Source organism: Coenobita brevimanus, chromosome 71, assembly GCF_032717465.1.
Source record: "Coenobita brevimanus isolate Jiangsu-jjx chromosome 71, ASM3271746v2, whole genome shotgun sequence".
Taxonomy (NCBI): Eukaryota; Metazoa; Arthropoda; class Malacostraca; order Decapoda; family Coenobitidae; genus Coenobita; species Coenobita brevimanus.
This window is the reverse complement of record NC_137024.1, coordinates 49,920,147-49,939,903: the sequence shown is the minus strand read 5'-3', so window position 1 is coordinate 49,939,903 and position 19,757 is coordinate 49,920,147. Positions and strand designations below refer to the sequence as shown.

The window sequence follows — 19,757 nt, the reverse complement described above, 5'->3', positions numbered from 1 at the left end:
GCCCATTGCTGACGATTTTATTTGCTTAAGACAGGCCCCTGGTGACGATGGGGTTAATGAAGGCTGAACTTGTTTTTCTTATCGTGGAAAAAAAAATCGCCAGGGGACAAAATTAAAATGAATAAATCAATAAAATCGCTATGGCGTTCTCGGGCTGAAGACATTAGACATACTGTAATTGGTAGTGAAACATGACGCTGATAATAAATTTTGGCCATCCAGACATTTGAAATAGCTTAGATCTCTCCTCTCATTTTTTCTTTCTTTATTTCTGTTCCCTTTTCTTTCTTATCTCTTTATTACGTTCTTTTACGTTCCTTTCTCTCTCTCTTCATCGAACCTTCCTTGCCCGTCTTTTTAATCCATCTTCTAACCTTTCTCTCTGTTGTGTTTCTCTCCTTTCCTCTCTTTGTCTGTATTTCTCTCTCTTTCTATTCGAGTTCTTCCTTTTCATTTTTGACGGCTTCTTCCTTCCCTTCTCCTTCCCTTTTATCCGTTTCTTTTCTCCCTTTATTACTGTTTCCTTTTAAATATCACACGCTCTTACTCAACGTTTCCTCTTATTTTTTCTGTTTCACCTCTCTCTCTCTCTCTCTCTCTCTACCAAGAACCCATCGTACGTCCAAGAGCCGAACTTCGTCACACACAACTCATTCTTCGCTTTTTGTGTCTCTTTCTTTGCTACTAACTTTCTCACTTTCTCCCCTTCCCCCACGCTCTCTCTCTCTCTCTCTCTCTCTCTCTCTCTCTCTCATTAAATTACCTTCCTATCGACTGACTTTCATTTCTTTTCATTACTTCTCGTTTTCCCTTCCCTTATTTCACTCCAGCCTTCCCATCTCCTTCCCACTAACTCTCTCCCTCTCTGTATTTATGTATCTGTGTATCTGTCTATCAATCTATCTATCTATCTACGGCATCTTATCTGTCGTAGGTCCAAACGGCAAGAATTACACACAACTCTCTCTTTCCACATTTGGTTACTTTTTTTTTTTTTTTTTCTAACTTCCTTTCACCTTTTTAAAACCGTTCTTTTGTCTCCCCCCTTCCCCTCCTCGATCCCATGTCCGTCTGTAACCCATCACTTCACACACGCCACTATCTCGCCTTATTTTGTTTTTGTTTTTTTTTCTTTTTATAACTTACTCTCGTTTTCTCCAGCATACGTCTTGTGTGTCTCTTCCTCCCCCCTCCCCCAACACACACACCTCTTTCTCTCTTGTCTTTTTCTCTCTCCTACTCACCTGGGACTCGCTGAAGGCCAGAGAACTAAACTTTATAACCCACGCCTCTCATTTTTTTTCGCATATCTTTTTGTTTACACTCCCTCTCATATTTAGCACTGTCTCTCAAGCTGCCCCCCTCTCTCTTTATCTATCTGTCTCTTTAACTATCTCTATCTATCTATCTCACCCACCTGGAACCCATCGTAGGTCCAAGATCCGAACTTCATAACACAGGTCTGCTCGTCGAAGGGGAAGTACTCGACGTCTATCTCACACGAGCTCTTGTAGATGGCGGGCGGCTTCCACTCCACCAGGCCGTTCATGTGGAGGGTGGCCTTGGTGGAGAGCGTCACCTCGAAGTTCCCGTCAGCACTACAGGGGGTTGGGGAGGATGGGGGAAGGGGGTTTGAGGGGTTGGGGAGGGCGGGGTGAGATGGTAGGGTTTGGGCAGATATTTGGGGTTGCGGTGAGAGAGGTGTGATTATGAGAGGTTTGGAGAGGGTTGGGGAAGGTGTGGGGTTTTGGAGAAGTGTGGGGTTGGGATGTGAGATGTGTAACAGGAGGGGTTTGGAAGGATTGGGGAGAGGAGGACAGGAATGATTGGGGGAGGTATAGTGGAGGTATAATTGAGGGTAGATGACAGAGGAAGGGGAAAAAAAGAGGTAAAGGGAAGAAGATGAGGGGAAATAAGTGGGTGGGAGGTGCATCATGTTAGGAAAAGTCAAAGGAAGATGAAAGAGGAGGTGAGAGGGAGTTGTCGAGGGGAGGGGCAACGCATGGGATGTTTTCGGAAATGTGGGGAGAAGGGAAGGAGATATCAGGGGGAAAGATGGGGAGATTGGGAGACAGAGGAGGTCGGTGTATGTTGAAGAGGTGTGGTAGGGGAAGGAGGAGGAGTGAGAGAAGGTTGAGGCAGTGAGGGACGGGGAGGGGGAAAGGCGAAAGGGAGGAAATTTTTGAAGAAGTTTGTGAAAAGGAAAGGTTAGACAAGTTTAGGGTGTGGAAGTGGTGGATCAGTAAAGTAATGGAAAGGCAGGGTGGAGGAGTAGCAGGGTGACGGGGAGAGAGAGAGAGAGAGAGAGAGAGAGAGAGAGAGAGAAGGGGGGACGGGCAGGGTGAGGGAGGGGCATGATGATGGAGGGCATGGTGAGGGAGGGGCAAGGTGAGGGAGAGGCATGGTGAGGGAGAGGCATGGTAAGGGAGGGCATGGTGAGGCAGGGGCAGGGTAGAAGGAGCGGCAGAGTGAGGGAGAGACAAAATTGGAGTGACAGGATGAAGGGGAGGCAGGGTAAGGAAGGGCAGGGTGAGGGAGGGGCAGGGTAAGGGAGAGGCAAGATGAGGCAGAGGTTGGGTGAGGGAGGGCATGGTGAGGGAGAGGCAGGGTGAGGCAGGGATGCAGGGCGAGGCAGGGAGGCAAGAGAGGTACCAAGCATTAGTTCACCCCTACATTACTGCACTAACTTAGCCTACATAAACATACATAGCTAACAGTAAACCTAGTGACAATATTACTGCAGTATCAATTATTACGTATACGATAACAAAAGAAATAAGTGTTAAGCACCTAGAATAAAAAGAGTAATGGCCATCAACACAATACTAGTGGAAAAAATTACGGAACAAATTTACGGTAGAAAGAACTAGCAATTAGAATGGTGATAAACTGAATAAACAACACAAAGGAAGGAAAAACAACGCATGAACCCACCGAAAAAAAAAAAAATAAATAAAAACAAAACACCAATACCTGTAACTATATTGCCTATAACAAAACAAAAGGCAATGCATAAATAACACTAACAATACCTACAATATAACAGCGAATACATCAACATCATCAACAGTAATAGCATCAATAAATATGGAACACCAGTAACAGCAATATCAACAATATCATCAACAGCAATAAACGGTACATCAATAACAATAGCAAATACTTCAACAACACAAACAACAACAACAACAACATTACTAACAAATACAACAACAACACTAAAACAAAGACATGAATAACAGCATCAACAATTATGGTCAACAGCCGAATCAACAACAAACACTTCCGCAGCAACAACAATTACCAACAGCATAATACAAGAGCAAAAACAATCACAACACTACGCTCACAACCCCCACACGTCCGCGTTCAATCCCCACCACAATCACGCCCATCAGCCAGCCAATCACCAGCGCCACCTCATTACAGCGGTCACCTGGGAATTACGGACAGGTGGGGAGGGGGCGGCTTTACTCCTACTGTTACCTGGCCATTTTATTTTGCTTTATGGAGAAGGCCTTTACTACTGGATGCGTTTGGCCCCATTCACTATGGTGGCTTACTTTCCTTCCTTATTCTTGTTACCAAACGACAATTCCATTTATTTATTTACTCACCTGTTTAATTATTTACTGAGAGGGACGCCTTTCCTTGTGGAGGAGACTGAAGACTTCACTCTGATGCTGTACTTTTGTTATTTTATTTATCATTACTACCACGGGACGAATTTATTGCTCAAGAAAGACCTCTCGTACTGAAAGGGTTAAGCAAGGCTATATCTACACCCACCTGTTGAAAAAGCCTCTCAAGCTGAACAGAAAAGGTTTTACGATAGTTCCAAAAAATCGTACGGTGGTAACAAAAGAAAAATGTAAAGAGACGTAACCATAGTGAAGAGGTAAATATATAATGTGCTTGCTATTTCAGTCAGGTGTAGGGTAGGTCGTGTGGGGCAGGTGTGAGGCAGGTGTGTGATTGGCAAGGTATGAGGCAGGTGTGAGGCAAATGTGAGCTATGTAAAGTGTGAGGAGGTAACAATCACGTGTAAGGTAGGTGAAAGTCATGTATAAGGCAGGTAGAGTTAGGTGTGGAACAGATAAGAGTCAGTTGTGAGGCAGTAAGAGTCAGATTTGAGGCAGACAAGAGTTAGGTGTGGGGCTGGGAATAGTCAGGTGAGAGGCTGGTAGGCGTCATGTGAAAGGCAGGTAAGAGTCAGGTGTGGGGCAGGTAAGAGTCAGGTGTGATGCAGGTAAGTCAGGTGTGGGGCAGGTAGCCTAATTCAGGTGTGGGACATACAACCCAGGTGTTAGGCAGGTAAGGCAGGTGTGTGGTAGGTATGAGTCAGGTGTGAGGGAGGTAAGAGTCAGGTGTGAGACAAATAAGTGTCAGATGTGAGGCAGATAAGCCAGGTGTGAGGCAGGTAGGAGTCAGGTGTGAAGCAGGTAAGGATCAGGTGTGTGGTAGGTAAAAGTCAGGTGTGAAGCAGATAAGCGAGAGATGTGAGACAGGTTAGTGTCAGGTGTGAGTCGGGTAAGAGTCAGGTATGGGACGGGAAAGAGTCAGGTGTGAGACAGGTAAGAGTCAGGTGTGGGGCAAGTAAGAGTCAGGTGTGAGGCAGGTAAGTCAGGTGTGCGGCAGGTAAGAGTCAGGTGTGAGCCAGGTAAGAGTCAGGTGTGAGGCAGGTAAGAATCAAGTGTGGGGCAGGTAAGAGTAAGACAAGAGGCAAGTAAGAGTCAGGCATGCGGCAAGTAAGAGTCAGGTGTGGGGCAAGTATGAGTCAGGTGTGAGGCAGGGCAAGTAAGAGTCAGGTGTGAGGTAGGTAAGAGTCAGGTGTGGGGCAGGTAAGTCAGGTGTGAGGCAGGTAGGTTAGGTGTGAAGCAGGTAAGAGTCAAGTGTGGGGCAGGTAAGAGTCAGGTGTGAGGCAGGTAAGAGTCAGGTGTGGGGCAAGTAAGAGTCAGGTGTGGGGCAAGTAAGAGTCAGGTGTGGGGCTGGTAGGAGTCAGGTGTGGGGCAGGTAAGAGTCAGGTGTGGGGCAGGTAAGTCAGGTGTGGGGCAGGTAAGAGTAAGGTGTGGGGCAGGTAGGAGTCAGGTGTGAGGCAGGTAAGAGTCAGGTGTGGGGCAAGTAAGAGTCAGGTGTGGGGCAGGTAAGAGTCAGGTGCGGGGCAGGTAGGAGTCAGGTGTGAGGCAGGTATATAATATTAAAATCTAGTGAAATCCTAATCGGGCAAAAGCGTGTGCAAACAAGGCAGTTCCATTACTTCATATACTTCCCAATTTGACTGTGTGCATGTGTGACTGTGTGCCTCTTTGTGTGATAATGTGTGTTTGGGTATTTAGGTGCTTGTATCTGTTTACATCAATGTGTGTGTGTGTGTGTGTGTGTGTGTGTGTGTGTGTGTGTGTGTGTGTGTGTGTGTGTGTGTGTGTGTGTGTGTGTGTGTGTGTGTGTGTGTGTGTGTGTGTGTGTGTGTGTGTGTGTGTGTGTGTGTGTGTGTGTGTGTTGTGATGAAGCTAGCACACTTCCCCAAACTATTACGGGGAGTCACCTGTCTTACCCTCACACCTTACTTCCGACGCCCTCTTGACTTACAGGTGACTATAGTTCGTCCACCTTAACTTGGGGCAGGTTTTCGTCCCTTTGTGGCCTATTTTCAGTAGCTCGAGGCAGAAGACAATGATGCGGTTCGATAATCTTTCCATGGCACTTATTCGTGACTAGTAACATATTCTAATGTTAATATCTTGTTGCAGCTCAGTGACGAGTAAGACTATGTTATGGCTCTACATTTTCTTCACAGCACTTCTTCGTGACTCGCATATCTTGGTGTTTACATCCTACCGTACATCAATGGCACAATAAGGCAATGCTACATCTCTACATCCTTACCCTAGCGGTTTTTCAAGACCAGCAATATATACTACTGTTAATCTAAAGTAACAACTCACTGGAGGAATAAGACAATACTGAATTATGGCTTTACGTCCTTACCACAGCACTTCTTCGTGACCAGGATCATATTTGATAGTTCTTTCACATTAACCTGGTCCTCGTTTCCATCCTGTTGTAGATAAAATTCACGTACTGAATTAGCAGCGAAGAGAATTTACTAAGTTCTACATCTTTTCCATAGCACTTTATCGTGAGAGGCATCATAATCTAGTGTTATTATAGTGCTACAGCTCAGCATTCAAGATAGAGATGATGATTTTAAGTCAATACACAGTAAAAAGAATATACATTAATGCTAATCTCTTGTAACAACACTAATAAGACAAGACAATACTACGGCTCTGCACCCTTTCCATAGCACTTCTTCGTGACTGACCTTAGTTGCAGCGATATCTCTTGCTACAGCTAAGTGCCAGCATAACACAGTATGATATCCCTTCCGCAGCACTTCTTTGTCACTAGCATCCTATCTACTATTAATATCCTGTTACAGTTCAGCATCCATGATAGAGGGAGTGCAAGTTTAGGTCAAGTTAAAGTGGATGGAGCAGGACTAAACACAATTCGTATCTTCTTCTTTCTTATGCCTTTATTAAGCCGTCTGTTACTGTATTCACCTTTTCACCGTCTTTTTCTCCATTTCATTAACTTCTCTCTACCTACTCTTCATCATCATCTTTATGTCCACTCTTTCACCTCTTCTGTCACATCATCGTCTGTCTCTTCATTTCCATATTAACGCCATTCTCAGCATCTCCGTTTCATTTCCACCTTCTCCACTTCCGTCGCCGTCTCGCTGTCTCTAGTTTCAAGTTATATTATTAAATCTTCATTTTAACACGTAATTCTGTATTTCTACCTATTTATTCAGTAATGATGCGAGTTTTTATCATCTTTTAAAGATTACCGGGATTTCTCGATCATCACATTCATTAAAGAATTTCTCTCCCTGAGGTTTAAATGAGGTTATGGCTTCTCCATTTATATTTATGGATTTTCTATATCCAGTTCCATTACGTATTGTTTTGTTTTATATTATCAATGTTCTGTGTGTGTGTGTGTGTGTGTGTGTGTGTGTGTGTGTGTGTGTGTGTGTGTGTGTGTGTGTGTGTGTGTGTGTGTGTGTGTGTGTGTGTGTGTGTGTGTGTGTGTGTGTGTGTGTGGAGAGAGAGAGAGAGAGAGAGAGAGAGAGAGAGAATTTCCTTTGTTCTTATATTACATTTTGTTTTATATTTCTTTCATTTTCCCCTTACCACATTATACTTTTTTCTTCACATCATTCCTCTTCTTTTCCTTCTTTTCCTTCTTACACTCGCTGGTTCTCCTACTCCTTCCTTCCTTAACTGCTTCATTCCTTCTCTTTTCATGTCTTTTCCTTTCCAATTTTCCTTCCTTCTTCATTCATACCTTCCTTGTTTCTTCCTTTCTTCGTCCTTACTTTCTTTTTCATTCATCCCCCTTTCCTTCCGACTCGCTCGTCTTCCATATTTCTCCCCTTCCATCCTTCCGTCTTTCCTCCCTTCCTTCCCCCTTCCTGCATTCCTTCTCTCCTCTCTTTGTCCCTCCTTCATTCTCTCTCCGCACCTCGTCTCAACCAACCATGTCAATATTATTTCTCTCTCTCTCTCTCTCTCTCTCTCTCTCTCTCTCTCCCCCTTTGAGTCCGATTTTTATTGTTCCCGCTTTTAACTCCTCTCTCTCTTGCCACTCGCTCTTCCTTGATGTGGCTCTCTCCTTACTTTTTCCTTTCTTTGAGAGAGAGAGAGAGAGAGAGAGAGAGAGAGAGAGAGAGATGACTAGACATGAGAAAAGAAGAAATGGGAGAAGGATAAAGAAAATGAAACTGAGGGAGGAAGCAGGAGACAGAAATAAGAAAATGCAAGAAAAAAAGAAAGGAAGAGGGAGATACAGAGATGGAGAAGAAGAGACAGAGAAGGATGGAAACAGTGACATACATAAACAAAGAAAGTAAGAATGGAAAAAAAAGTGAGACAGACAGAGACAGATAAGGATTGAGATAATAAGAGATATACACAGAGAGAGAAAGTGATGCAAGAGAGAGAGATACAGAGAAAGAAAGACAGACAAAATTAACAGACAGCCACACAGAAAAGACATAGAGGTAAAGGTAGACAGAGATGGAAAAAACATGAAAGAGAATGGTAGTAAGTGGCAAAAGAAAAGAGACACAGAGATAGAAAGAAACAGAGACAGCAAGACAGGAGACAGACGGGGACACAGAATATCAAGGAGAATCAGAGGCAGGAAAACAAGAAGCACCCAGAATGTAAAACACACACACACACACACACACACACACACACACAAAGTAAGACAGCCACAGAGACAGGGAGAGGACACAAACATATAAAGAGAGTAATAGAGAAAAAGAGAGTCACAGAGGAGGGGAGAGACAGAGAGATAGAGACAGGGCTGAGAAAATGGGAGTCTGTACGAATCTGCTCTCAATTAGGAAGGAACCGTCAATCAAGAAACGTGATGAAAATTACGGAACGGAGGGAGAGGGAAAGCTAGATCTCTCTCTCTCTCTCTCTCTCTCTCTCTCTCTCTCTCTCTCGATAATTTCCTTACTAACTTCTTGTCTTCTCCGAACATTACGTAATTCTTTACTATCCTCAGCTCTCTTGCTCATTTCTCCCTCTGCCTCGCGCCCTCTCTCTCAGTCTCACTCTCTTATCGACTTACACTTTCCCCTACTAACTCACTTCTCTCTCTCTCTCTCTCTCTCTCTCTCTCTCTCTCTCTGCCATTTGTCTCTCCTTTTCTCCGCCACACATTTTGCCCCCTCCACCTTCCCCTTCTTTCTCCCCTCCCCTCTCCCTATCCCCTACCTCCTTTCATCCTCTCACTTTTCTTCATCAAGCTCTCCCCCTCCCTCTTTTTTCTCTTTACTTTTCACCCTCTCCTTCCTCCACTCTCCATCCATCCCACACACACCCGTCCTCCCTCTCCCCTCCTCCCTCCCTCCTTCCTTCCCCTCATCTATCTAATCTGTCTACATCCCTCATCTTGCTCCCCCCTCTCAATTTAAGTTTCTTCCCTCCTTTCTCTCCCTCCCCCTTCCCTACCTCCTCATCCTTTCCTCCGGTTCCCTCACCTTTTATCTCATCTCTCCCACTCCTCTCCTTCCCTCTTCCCCCTCTCCCCTACTCCTTTCCTTCCCTCTTCCCCCACTCCTCTCCTTCCCTCTTCCCCCTCTCCCCTACTCCTCTCCTTCTCTCTTCCCACTCTCCTCCACTCCTCTCCTTCCCTCTTTCCACTCTCCCACTCCTCTCCTGCCCTCTTCCCCCTCTCTCCCACTCCTCACCTTCCCTCTTCCCCCTCTCTCCCACTCCTCTCATTCTCTCTTCCCACTCTCCCCCACTCCTCTCCTTCCCTCTTCCTCCTCTCTCCCACTCCTCACCTTCCCTCTTTCCACTCTCCGCTACTCCTCTCCTTCCCTCTTCCCCCTCTCTCCCACTCCTCTCCTTCTCTCTTCCCACTCTCCACCACTCCTCTCCTTCCCTCTTTCCACTCTCCCCTACTCCTCTCCTTACTTCTTTCCACTCCCCCACTCCTCTCCTTCCCTATTCTCCCTCTCCCCCACTCCTCACCTTCCCTCTTTCCACTCCCCCACTACCATCCTCCCCGCTTCTCCTCTTCCTGTCCTCCTTTACATCTCGAAACTCCTCCCTTCCCCTTCCCGCTGATTTCAAAATTTTCCCTTCCCCTCCCTTCCCTCTCTTCACCCACCCTCCTTCGCATCTAGGTACTCCTCCCTTTCCCCTCCCCTACTACCCTTACGCCTTCTCCTTCCCTCTCCCTTCTCCCTCCCTCTTTGCATCCTTTATCTCCTCTCCTCCCTCTTTCCGTAACCCATATACTCTCTTCTCCTCCCCTAATCCCTTCCCCTTTTTCTCCCCCTCATTTCTATACATTTATCCGCTCCTTCCCCGTCCTCTCTACCTCTTCCCATTCCTCCTCCCCTTCCCTCCCACTCCCTACCCTCTCTACATTCCTCCCCTCGCTTCCCCTTTTTACCCCTCATTTCATAACCCTCCCCAGCACCCCCTCCCCATCCCCCACCCCCACCTCTTCCACCTCCATACAGTCCTCAATCTCCCTTTTCCCTTCCTCATCTCCCCCTCCTCCCCTCACCTCTCCTTTCCTCTTATCTCCCCTACATCCCCTCCCCTCCCCTCCTCTAAGTCTTTGTGCGTCACCCATACATCACTGCCCCTCCCCCTCCCTTCTTCCTCTCCCCGCCTCTGCTCCTCCCCATTCCCTCCTCCTCACCCTCCCCTCCATAATTCTCCCTACACGCACTTTTAACAGCCCATGTCTTTCCTCTCTCTCTCTCTCTCTCTCTCCCCTTGCTCTCTTGCACACACTGCCTTGTAACATCGTACACTGTGATACAATACTAACATTACTAAACACACTCTCTCCAATCCATACATTTCTGATAAACACCATAAATACAAAACCAAAATAAAACTCATTATGCATCACTCAGTTTCATTACCTATCACTCAGTTCCTTTGTGCCCCGTGGTTTCTTTCTCACTTTTTCCTGCCGCCTTCGGTTGAATGGATTGGTGGGTGGGGGAGTGTTTCTTCGTGGCTATCCTTGTCTTTAACCCTCAGAACAAATACTTTAGTAAGATCTTAGCCTATACAATAAAACGTCTGGAAAAAATCAATAGGTCTGGTGATGATTGCTTTGCCTTATGCGCTTATGTCCTCTCTCTCTCTCTCTCTCTCTCTCTCTCTCTCTCTCTCTCTCTCTCTCTCTCTTTCACCCATAATTCACTAAGTAAGACTTTTTACTTACACAACGATCTTCCCTCCCTCTTCCTTTCCTCCCTCCGTCACTTCCTCTCTCTCCTTCCCTCCCTTCCTCACTTCCCCCCTCTCCTTCCCTCCCTCACCTTCCTCCCTTCTCCTTCTTGATTCCCCTTCTTGTAGTTCTCTCTTCCTCCTTCCTCTGTCCTTCCCTCCTTTCGTCCAATTGATTAACTTATACATTTCTCTTCCTTTTCTCTCTCTCTCTCTCTCTCTCTCTCTCTCTTCTTTCCACTTTCTTTTTCTCAGTCTTTCTACCTCCCCCCTTTGCTTCCGCTCCCCTCCCTCTCCCCCCTCCCTCCCTCTCCCCCCTTCCTCCCCCTCCCGCCCTTTCTTTTGCCCCACTCTTCAGTTGTCTGTAATAAATTTCAGTTATCCATTTCTTTCTGTCTTTCTCTTATTTCACTTCCTTTCAATCTCCCTCCCTCCCTCCCCTCTGTTTCCTGTCTGTTTCTGTCTGTCTGTCTGTCGCTGTCGGTCTGTCTGTCTGTCTGTCTCTCTCATTCCGATTATTCTTGGAGTCTCTGTCTTACATCTTTATCTTTCTCCCCTCCCTTTTTTATGGTCTTCCCTTCTCTCTCTCTCTCTCTCTCTTTCTTTCTCTCTCTCTCTCTCTCTCTCTAGCTTTCCTTCCTGTTATTTTATCTCCTTTTCTCTTCCAATTTTATCTTGGCCTACCTTTACTTTCTTTTTTTAACTTTCCACCTGACAAAGTCAGAGGAGAGTGTTCATATCACTAAGATCAATACTGTAGGTGTCCGTCCGTAGAGTTGGGCGGCAGGGCGACTGGCCAGGCGTCGAGATTTCGTTTCCGGGCCAGAACTCAGAAAGTATTCACTACAGAGCAATGAAACTTCACACAGTTATGTGTCTTATGGTCAGCTGGTGTCTTTCGATTGGTAGAATGCTACGTCTTATGTATTTTTTTAAATAATGAAAAAGTAAGAAAAAAAAAAAATTCGTTTCCGGGCTAGGCAGAAACTAATACAGGTACAGGCTTCAAACTCTCCAGGAATATGTGTTAATATGCCTCCTGGTGCCTTTTGGTAGTCAGGATGCCATGAGATTATTTAATGTTATGAACTTGCAAAAATACATAAAACTGATTATTTTAATGCATTTTTCTATTATAACTTTGCAACTATGACACCTAGGAGGCAGAAATGGTATATACATGATAAATGATTATATGAATATCTACTGTAATTATGTATGAAGTGCCGTAACTGTACCTGTTATGTCATCATAATAAATGGCTGTCTATATGAAAAAAGCGAGTCATCATTTCATCAAAGCTGCTCATAACTTCATTATTACCATGGATAAACCACTGAAATTTTTAAGTTCGAAAGTCTCTGCGTTATACAAGGGGGGGGGGAGGGGAGGCGTTACGTGCTTGTTAGGTGTGCAGGGAGGCGGGGGTATGTGATTGGTCAGATGGAGGGTTGCAACAGCGGAGGGTTGCCTATGATTTATCTCTATCTTTTATTTACTTCTACCTTCACCTTTTTCCTTTTCTCGCATCCTTTATTTCTGATGCATTAACCATCTCTTTTCCTTTCCACTGTTACTCCACTCCTCTCTCTCTCTCTGTTTTCCTTTCCACTGTTACTCCCCTCCCCCCCCCTCTTCTCTCTCTCTGATCTCTACCTCCCTCTCCCCTTTAAACCAATCCCTTACCCTCCATCCTCCCTTCCTCCTCCCTCCAACTCAAACTGCCTCTTACCCTCTGCCTTCCTCCCTCCCTCCCTCCCTCCCTCCATCAATCTCGCCATCTCTAAACCTGTCTCTTTTACCTCTCTCCTCTCCCTCACCCTCCTTCCCCTCCTCCCCCCTTCTCTCTCTCTCTCTCTCTCTCTCTCTCTCTCTCTCTCTCTCCATCAGTCAGTATACCTGCAGTTTATATTACCCCCCTCCCTTTTACCTTCCTCTCTTTCCCTCTCATCTCTCCCTTTCCTCCCATCCATCTCCGTTCCCTCTATGTCTCCTCCACAGATTTCTCTACCTCTCTTCTTGTTGCTTTTATTTCCCTCCATATCTCCCTGTCTTCCCTTTCCATCCCTCCCTTTTCTTCCTCTAACCCCCACCCTTTCTTACGTCTCGCCCTTCCACTTTCTTGTTTTCTGCCTCCCCCCTCTACCTCTTCCCTTCCCCTCAACTTTTTTTTTCTTCGTTCTCTCCATCTCTAGGCTTGTCTCTTTTATTTCCTTCCTCTCGTCTCATCCCTCTTTCTCTGCCTGTCCCTTCCGCTTTCCTTATCTCTCCCCCCTCCCTCCATCCATCTCTCCGTCTCTAAGCGTGAGTCTTATCTCCCTCCTTTACACCTCCTCGCATCGCTCTTTTTCCTACCTTCACCCACCCACACATGCTTCCTCCAACTCCCCTTTCCTCCCTTCCCCAATCCCTCCCTCTCCCCTTACCTTCTCCTCTATCAGTCCCTCCATGTGTAACCCGCCTCTTCTACCTTCCTCGTCAACTCTCCTTTCCTCATCTACCTCCCTTCCCCTTCTCCGTTCTACCTTACTCCTTTCTTTCATATGACCCTTCAGTTTCCTTTTATCAGCCTCTCCTTAATCCCTCTCTCTCTCTCACTACCTGCCTATCCATCCATCTCTCTCTCTCTCTCTCTCTCTCTCTCTCTCTCTCTCTCTCTCTCTCTCCTGCGGCTTAGTGAGAAGGAATGAGATTAGGTAATGAAGGCGCAGTACGTGGCAGGAAAGCTACTGGTAGTGTAGAGGTGTGTATGGTGTGGTGTATATGGGGGGGTGTATAGGAGAGTTTACCCCCCTTGCCCTCCCTCCTTTCCCCCTCCCTTCATAGATCTCTCTTCCTCTCCCTTATCCACCCCGTATCTCTCCCTTACACTTCCTTTTCCCTCCCTCCCTCCATCTCTCCCACCCACCACCCATCTATATCTCTTCCCCCTCTCTTTCTCCCCTTTCCTTCATACCTCTCTTTTTCTCAACCCACTTTTCCTTCCTCTCCTCCCTTCCACACACTTCCCTTTCCCCTCCTCCTTTTATTCTCTCCTCCTCTACTACCTTCCCCCTGTCTCTTTTTCTCCAGCCATTCCATCTCCTATCCTTGACGCCATCTCCCTTTTCTACATCTCTCCCTCCAATCCTCTCTAAGCATCTCTCCCTCCTCGCCTCTTCTTTCACCTTCCCTAACTCCCACCCCTCCTCACCTCTGCCTCTTCCCATCTTCCCATACCCATTTCCTTCTCTCTCTCATTCCTTCATTGTGTTTTCTAGCTCTGGATCAGGAGAGAGCCTTTTGCTATGCTTTCCGGTCTTTTCGTTGTACTGAGGGATACGTTTCATTAATACACAATACGGTATCTGTGGTTACCCCTTCTCTCTCTCTCTCTCTCTCTCTTTCTCTCTCTCTCTCTCACACATGAATAATACAGCACCGTCGCCAAAGCCAAGACAAGCATTAAGGCAACACCAACACATTCCATACAAGCGAGCCACCAGTATGCACACGCGGGTAACAAGGCAAACAAATAACCATTTTAAATTTATTTATGCTGTCCTCACGCGACTTTTAGTAAATTCAATCCCTTCATCCCATGGACGTACCATCTTATTTCATTCTCTCTATCTCCGTGCGACTTTATTAGGTTAGCAGAGATTTTCGAGCTGGAGGAGGCGACCATAGCCTCGTAACTCCCTCAGTAAGAGATGCCTTTCTGAAGCTGAATGAAATACTCTGGCTATAGCTGTTTTTGATTTATTCCAGATTTACTTGAACGTGAACCCTGTGGCCTGCAGGCTGCAGCTGACCCTCTGAGTCCACCATCCTTTTTTTCGGTGATAGAGAGGGAGCTGAATGACGTTTGCATCACCGGCCAGCAGAGCCACCTGGTTACAGTGGTGACACCACATGATGGCGTCCCTCTCCACATCCATCTGGATGTAACAGTAATAAATGATGGAACATGTTCCCAAGCTGAAAGGGTCAAAAAAGCAAAAGATATTCTTTTGTTTTTTCCTGTTGCCGTCCGACGATTCTATTAAGGTTAGTGAAGATATTTAGGGTTGGCTTACAGTTCATTCTCACACTGACAACATACTTAACCCTTTCAGTACGTTGACGTTCTTTTCATATTATTCGTGTTATCTCCAGATGATTTTATTCAATCGAGGAGAGGATTTTCGAACTGCTGGGGTTGGATAATGATCCCTCCTTAACAGCGTCATAAACAAGGTGTCCTTCTATGCCGCATACAATCACCTGGTGGTTGTAAGACTATTATACGGAGGTTACACCAGACGAGGAACTTGGGGGCCCTTTGACACCGGCCACGAATGTTTCCGTTAGTTTTATTCGGCATAGGGCAGGCTCTTTCGAAATGGAGGGTTCAGATAGTACCTCTATTAACCCCTTCAGCACTAGACCTTTGTTTTCAGTTAAGGAAAATCGTCTGGGGGTAAAAAAAATAAACTACAAAGATATGCTTTATATTCTTTCTGTCAATTGATGATTTTATTCCACTAAAATCACATCTCTCTGGTGAAAGGGATTAATGGGGATTTTTATCTAATCCCTGTACAGTGAGACAGTTCCCCATTTCAGAATATAATCGTCCGTCCGTAGCAACTGTCATCATAGTGTTGAAGGCTGAATGGCCCTCGTTTAGTTTTGCCCCTTGTGTTATATTCTTGCTGCTACCAGACGGTTTTATTCACGTTAGGACAACACCCGAGTAGAGATGGGGTTAATAAAGTACCTAACTCTCTCTCTCTCTCTCTCTCTCTCTCTCTCTCTCTCAAGTGCAGCTTACGAGAGGCTCTATTCCCGTAAAACTCGTATGCAAAACTCTTCGGCAACTATTTACGAGGCGCTATTTACGAGCCCGGCGCCACCTCGTCTTGGCCTAGGTTTCAAACATTCCTTCACAAAATGCCTTATATGCGTACATCCGGGGACAAAAGTTCGCTTCCACTTGCACTGCGTCTCCTTCACACTTAAGGCACAGCTGTCACTCTCCTCCCTGACGCATAATATCAAAGAGAAGCATCTATGGGGAGGAAAATATTCTTAGTCCCTTTCAGTTTAAGAGTATTAGCTAACAGAGGAAGTGAGAAAATAAAGAGGTGAAATACTAAGCGAACTTTTGTCTTTGATTGTACAGTGGATGCGTTTTGGGTTTCGCATTTTTTTTTTTTTTAATGGTTTCTGGTGGGGTAGTGGTTAGGACGCCCCAATCGGAATGGCGACGTTCCATTGATTCTAGGCTTTTCGATCATGCATTACCACCAAGGGAAGCACACTGGTCATCAACCCTTAAACGTGCTGGAGTGCGGTAGACCAGCCTCCGGGCCCCATACCTCAAACGCGATAAAATGGTGTCAGTTGTTACCGTTTTGACAGGGTTGATTACACAGGGAGCAGGGTATAAAATAATTAGCAGGTCTTGTGACAAGTTAGACTCTAGTATCTGTTCTAGCAATTTTCTTCCAATCTTGCTATTTCAAGGCATTTTATTCAGCTTCTGAGAGTCTGCTGGTAGTGAAGGGGTTAATGGGTTAATGAAGGCTGTGTCTAATCTCTCTCGTCCGAAAGCTCTCCCCTCAGCAAATAATAATCGTCTAGTGGTTGCGAGGATACAGAATCTAGTACGTTCTGGGAATCAGTGTGATTTGTGGCTTCGGATTCCAAGGAAGAATGTTTAAGGCCGAACAGGCTAATGCACACCCTCCACTCCCTAGCTCTCAAAGACAGTGACAGTAATAGCCTACATTGCATGACTGTGACTCTCTCTCTCTCTCTCTCTCTCTCTCTCCCTACCGACCAACTTACCCACCCACATATCTACTTTGTTCACCTCGAACCACAGACATCACAACCAACAACACTCATCTCACAACCAATCCATCCTTCCAAACATAAACAAAACCAAAAATACAGCAAATCAAACCTATAAAACCAAGAGGGGGGATTAGGAACGCTGCCCCACGACGAATTTCAAGAGGACTGGGTGGGTGAGACGAAGACCAGAACCAGGGGTACTGGAGGAGGAGGAGGAGGAGGAGGAGGAGGTGGAGGTCGGAGATGGAGACCCACTATAAAATGAGATTGCACTGATATATAGAGAAATCCGACCGGCCATAATTTCGTATTTTCGTGAGCCATAAATCTTGGAGTAAGCCGGAGTGGTGGTGTGGGAGGGAGGGGTTTGTAGGGAGGTGGGGTTGTGTGTGGGGGTGGGGAGTTTTGGAGGTGAGGAGTTCTGGGGTTTTGTGTGTGTGTGTGTGTGTGTGTGTGTGTGTGTGTGTGTGTGTGTGTGTGTGTGTGTGTGTGTGTGTGTGAGCCTTTGTCTGCTAGTGTGGATGTGTATGGACGAATGTGACCACACACACACACACACACACACACACACACACACACACACACACAAACTCCACTTTGCTTTGTCTGTCAATCTGTCTGTCTTTGTCTGTCTGTTTCTCCCTCCCCCCCCTCTCTGTCTGTCTGTCTGTCTGTCTGTCTGTCTGTCTCTCTCTCACTAGATATTGGGGGTGACTCAAACATCTTGCCTCCTCAATAACGATGGAGGGGGAGGGAGGGAGAGGGGGAGGGGAAGAGGAAGGGGGTGGAGGGGAGGATGGAGGGAGAGTCTGAACGGAGGAAGAGAGTAAATAACAGAAGAGAGGCTGGGAATAGAAAGAGAGGGAGAAGAGGAAGGCGAGAGAGAAAGGGAGGGGGAAGGGGAAGGGGAAAGAGAAAGGGAGGGGGAAGGGGAAGGGGAGATTAAAGAAAAATGGGTGAAGGGGAAGGAGAGAAAGATGGGGGGAGACAAAAAAGGAGAGAAGGGAAGGGGAAGGGGAAGAGGAAAGAAAGGGAATGGGGAGGGGAGGGGCAAGGTCTAGTGTTTCTCACTTGACCTTGGGTAGGGGAAGGGGAAAGGGGTGGGGGATGAGGAAGGGGAAGGGGTATTGGGAATGAGGAAGGGAAGGGGAAGAGGAGAGGAAGGCGGAGGGGGATCGGGAAGGGAAAGAAGAGGTGGAAAATAAGAGAGGAAGTGGAAGGGAGGTAGGAGGAGGGACATGAGAAAAGGGAGAGTGGGAGGAGGAGGGAAAGGGAGAGAAAGGTAAGAGGTGGAGAAAAGAAAATCGGGAACGGCAAGGCAAAAGGAGAGGGACACTGGAAGGAATACAAAGGAATACAACGGAATGCAAACAGCACCAAACCTAACGGTCATTTCAAGGCTGCTTGTTACAGAGCAGACCATGACTACATGACCTCGCTGAAGGATGAGGATAGTAAAGCACGAAGCCTCCCCCCGCCTCCAAACCCTCAAGTTAAAACTGGCAGGAAAAATTGAGAAGGACCACCTTGCAGCATGGAAAAACTGACACGGAAATTTCACGGGAAAGACTGAAAAGGAAATGTTACATTCTATAACACTACCAGTCTGAATAACATGAAAGGGAAAGCAATAAAGTAAAATAAAACAGAAATAATCAACACATGATATTAAGTACGGGTACGCTGAGTTAACGAGGCGTCTGTAGACACCGTGTGGAAAATGCACAGGAGGGGGAGGAGGAGGAGGTGGAGGAGGAGGAGGAGGCAGTGGGGTAAAGATAAATACGGGGACGGAGTATAAGGATGAGATGAAAAGAGGAAAGAGGAGAGGGATGGGTAAGGAGAAGACAAATGAGAAGACATGAGGGAGAGGCAGAACGAGGAGGAAAGAGGAAGAGGGATGGTGTGGGGAGTGGGGTTAGAGAGGAAGACCCTCGTGGGTGTATCAGGTAATATAAAAGTGCTATTAGGAGGATGAGGGATAAGGCCGTGTCAGATACTGTAATGAATATAAGGGCAGGGAGTATGGGGGAGTGAATGGTGAGGGCGAGAATAATGGGGAGGGAAAAGATGAAGAGAGAATGGGGAGAGGGTTGAGGATGGGAGAGGGAGAGAAGAAAAAAGAGAATGGTAGGCAGGGAGAGAGAGAGAGAGAGAGAGAGAGAGAGAGAGAGAGAGAGAGAATGGTGAGGAGGGGGCAGAGAGAGAAGGGTGAGGATGGGGAGGAGGGGGAAGGAGAGAGAATGGTAAGGAGGGGGAGGAGGGGGGGAGAGAGAGAGAATGGTGAGGATGGGGAAGAGGGGGGAAGGAGAGAGAATGGCAAGGATGGGGAGGAGGGGGGGAGAGAAAGTGGTGAGGAGAGGGAGAAGGAGGAGGGGAGGGAAAGAAACAGTGAGGGAGACAAAACAGTGATAACTTGAAGAAAAGCGAGGTGGACTGTATGGAAGGGGGAGGCGAGGGGGAGGAAGGGGGGGTACTAGTGAGGGGGAGGGGTGGTTGTGTAGAGGAGAGGGAGGTGGTAAGGAGGAGGGAGAATTAGTCTGGAAGAGTGGGAGGAGGGAGTGCAGGGGAGGATAGGAGGGAGGAAAGGGGGGGGGGAGATGAGAAGGAGAGAGTGTGGGGGTGGTAAGAAGAGGGGTGAAGATTGCGGGGAGGGAGGATGGGAGGGAAAATTGCGGGAAATTAAGGGAGCCGGCAGAAAGGGAGAGAGAACTATTAATGAGGGGGAGGGGGGGCTGCAGGGAGATGAGGGAAGGGGCAGGGGGTGAAGAGAACAGGTAAGGGAGGGGAAAGGGGAGGGGAGAGGGGAGGGGAGGATGCAGGAATTCAAGGAAGGGGACTGACAGGGAGTGGGGGAAATCTGGTGAGGGAGAGGAAGGTTACAGGGAGGGAGGGAAGGAGTGGGGGCATCTCCCCCTCCCTCGTGGCGTACATAATATACTGGGAGGGGGTGGGTGGGGGAGGAGGGTAAAGTCTGTTGCTTGATCTGTTCCATTCTTCTCTCTCTCCCTACCATTTCCCGTCACCTCCCTCTATTTCCTCTCTTTTCATTCCATTTCCACTCTTTTTGTTCACCTCCCTCTCTCTTTTCTCTCATTTTATATCTTTTTTCTTTCTTTCCTTTTCCTCCTCTTTTTCTCACTTTCG

At 46.8% G+C, this 19,757-nt stretch overlaps 1 protein-coding gene across 1 annotated transcript in view; it reads right to left on the bottom strand.

The window, feature by feature from the left end:
* The window catches only part of LOC145406639 (acetylcholine receptor subunit alpha-like), a 606,054-nt gene that overhangs the window by 163,848 nt on the left and 422,449 nt on the right, over nt 1–19,757 (bottom strand). The window contains exon 4 of the mRNA XM_080277717.1: nt 1,418–1,598. Within this exon, the coding sequence (XP_080133843.1) occupies nt 1,418–1,598 (181 nt within the window). The remainder of the gene's footprint in view (nt 1–1,417; nt 1,599–19,757) is intronic.